Below are 2,286 nucleotides of genomic sequence, written 5' to 3' on the forward strand. Positions count from 1 at the left end.
TGTGGGGGTTAAAGATTAGTTTAATATTTTCCAAGCCACTGATTGTTCAAAATTTTTAATAAATAAATTAGTCTATAAAAGTAAAGTTGAGATTAAAATATTTTAAAACAAATATCTTATGCAGTTTTGCCTCTCAAGTAACTTTATTTTGTTTTAAAGGTATTTTTACTGGAGAAAAATGATGTTCTGATGTGTAATGAAGTGTTCTTTGATCATATTAGTACCGAGTGCTTTAAATAATTAACGTCTTTATACACTGCAGCCATAATTTAATAGGTTTTTGCTTTTTAATAGCATTTAAAAATGCAACATTTCTCATTGCAGTATGATTACGACAAAATAAATGAAGTCAACATGTTGTTTGAAACAGCAGAGGACCAGTATTTTAAGAGACTCGTGGACATTCGGCTGTCAGGAGGAAATCCTGCCATTGTTCATGACAGAGGAAGAAACGCTGACAGAGACACACAGACACGGCCTGAACTACGAAAATCCTGAAAGTGAAGAGAGCGAGTGATCACAGTGAACATGAGACAGGCTTGCTGATGGTGTCTGTCTTACTTTGGGACTGTAGGTCTAATAATGTGGTTCAATACTCACTTTACTGGGGTCTGATCCACTGCACAGAGAATCATACAGAGATTCAAGCTTATCCCAGCTCGGCCCGCACAAAACCAGCCTCGCGCCGCCTTCATGAAACAGTCTGGCACATTCTGGCAAACAGGCAGAGACAGGATCAGAGGATGACAATACTGGAGAAATGCCTTCTCAGTGGAGGATACATGCAATGCAAATCAAGTTTGGCCAAAATGGAACACTAATACAGTGTCATAAAAAATATATATAAGATATTAAGATAAGTCGTTTTCTGAAAAATGTTTTCAAATTGAGTTTTTACTGAAAACACAAAAAATATCTGCCACTGAGGTCAGAAAAATAAACTTCATTTAAAGTGAAATTTATGAAAGCTTGCTTCGGCCATACACTCTCAGAAAAAAAGGTACAAAAGTTGTCACTGGGGTGGTACCTTTGCAAAAGGCACAACTTTGTACCTAAAGAGTCCATATTGGTACCTTAAAGGTATAGTACCTAAAAGGTACAAAAGTGTATCTTTTGATAAGGTACCGCCCCAGTGACAGCTTTTGTACCTTTTTTTCTGAGAGTGTAGGATAAAAATTTAAAAGGTAATTGTACCTTTTCATTTCAAAACTCTGACGTTTTTTCCTGATTTTCTTAGAATTGAGATAAGTAAACTCAGAATTGCAAGATATAAACGTAGAATTGAGATGTATATACTTGCAAATTAAAAAAAAAAAAGTCTAAACTGTGAGATAAAGAGTTGCAATTTTTTTTAACCTGTGCTGGAATCGGGGTTCCAGTGAAAACTACCTTATTTTTCTGACCTCATTGAAAGATAATATTTTCATTTTTAAAGCTTGAATTCACTTTATTTTAATACATTTTTCAGAATGCAATACTTAATATCTTATGCTATTTTGATTCTCCAGTAAATGTATCTTGATTTAAGAATGTTTATATATTTGTACTGGAAAACAATAATTACACATGGCAGCATGATTATGACAATAAACTATTGTTTAAAAATAAATCAATACAAAAAGGGCGGGCCATCATAAAATATTCTTATAAAACATAAAAATAATTTATATGGTTCCATGAAGAATCTCCAATATCCATGGAACCATTTCACTGCACTAGATTATTAAAATTGTCTAGGCACTAAGAAAAAATGGTTCTTTTAAAAAGTGACCACTGAAAGGTTCTTCAGGGAACCAAAACTGGTTCTTCTATGGCATCACTGCAAAAACTTCCTTTTGGAACCTTTATTTTTGAGAGTGTCGTATTGGAACTAAAAAATGAGTGGAAGCCCAGTTTTATACTGGCTGGCTTTGTTTAATTTTGTGGTGAAGTAGTAAGTAATAGACCATTAATGAAGCATTACCACTTCCCATTCCGGACACGGCGTCTGTGATCACCACAACTTTGTTCCGCACCATGGACTTGGACATGAAGCGCACGACCTCATTGTAAACATAGTAAACTCCAGCGAAAACCACGATCAGCAGCGGCAGCACCATAACCGATGGGACACCCATCTTCTGAAAACCAAGAAAAATAGAGTTCATTTCATATCTAAAATAAAACCTTTGCATGTGAGCTTACAAGAAATGATCCTTCATTACTTTCTAAACTGGAGACATATGAAAGATGCGATGAACACTTCCTGTTACACTGAGACAGATGCTACAGTATCATTGTTTTACA

The 2,286-nt window shown here is 34.9% G+C and overlaps 1 protein-coding gene across 2 annotated transcripts in view; it reads right to left on the reverse strand.

Moving 5' to 3' along the window:
- Positions 1–2,286, reverse strand: part of dhrs7cb (dehydrogenase/reductase (SDR family) member 7Cb) — a 10,436-nt gene that overhangs the window by 5,160 nt on the left and 2,990 nt on the right. Inside the window, exons 1-2 of one of the 2 annotated variants that reach the window (XM_016528134.1) lie at positions 1,964–2,117; positions 601–713 (exon numbers count right to left, since the gene is read on the reverse strand). In XM_016528134.1, the coding sequence (XP_016383620.1) occupies positions 601–713; positions 1,964–2,117 (267 nt within the window). Of the gene's footprint in view, positions 1–600; positions 714–1,963; positions 2,118–2,286 lie in introns of those variants that run through there. The other variant, XM_016528141.1, reaches the window with a different exon arrangement.

This window comes from Sinocyclocheilus rhinocerous, unplaced genomic scaffold (assembly GCF_001515625.1).
Source record: "Sinocyclocheilus rhinocerous isolate Xijiao unplaced genomic scaffold, SAMN03320098_v1.1 scaffold792, whole genome shotgun sequence".
Taxonomy (NCBI): Eukaryota; Metazoa; Chordata; class Actinopteri; order Cypriniformes; family Cyprinidae; genus Sinocyclocheilus; species Sinocyclocheilus rhinocerous.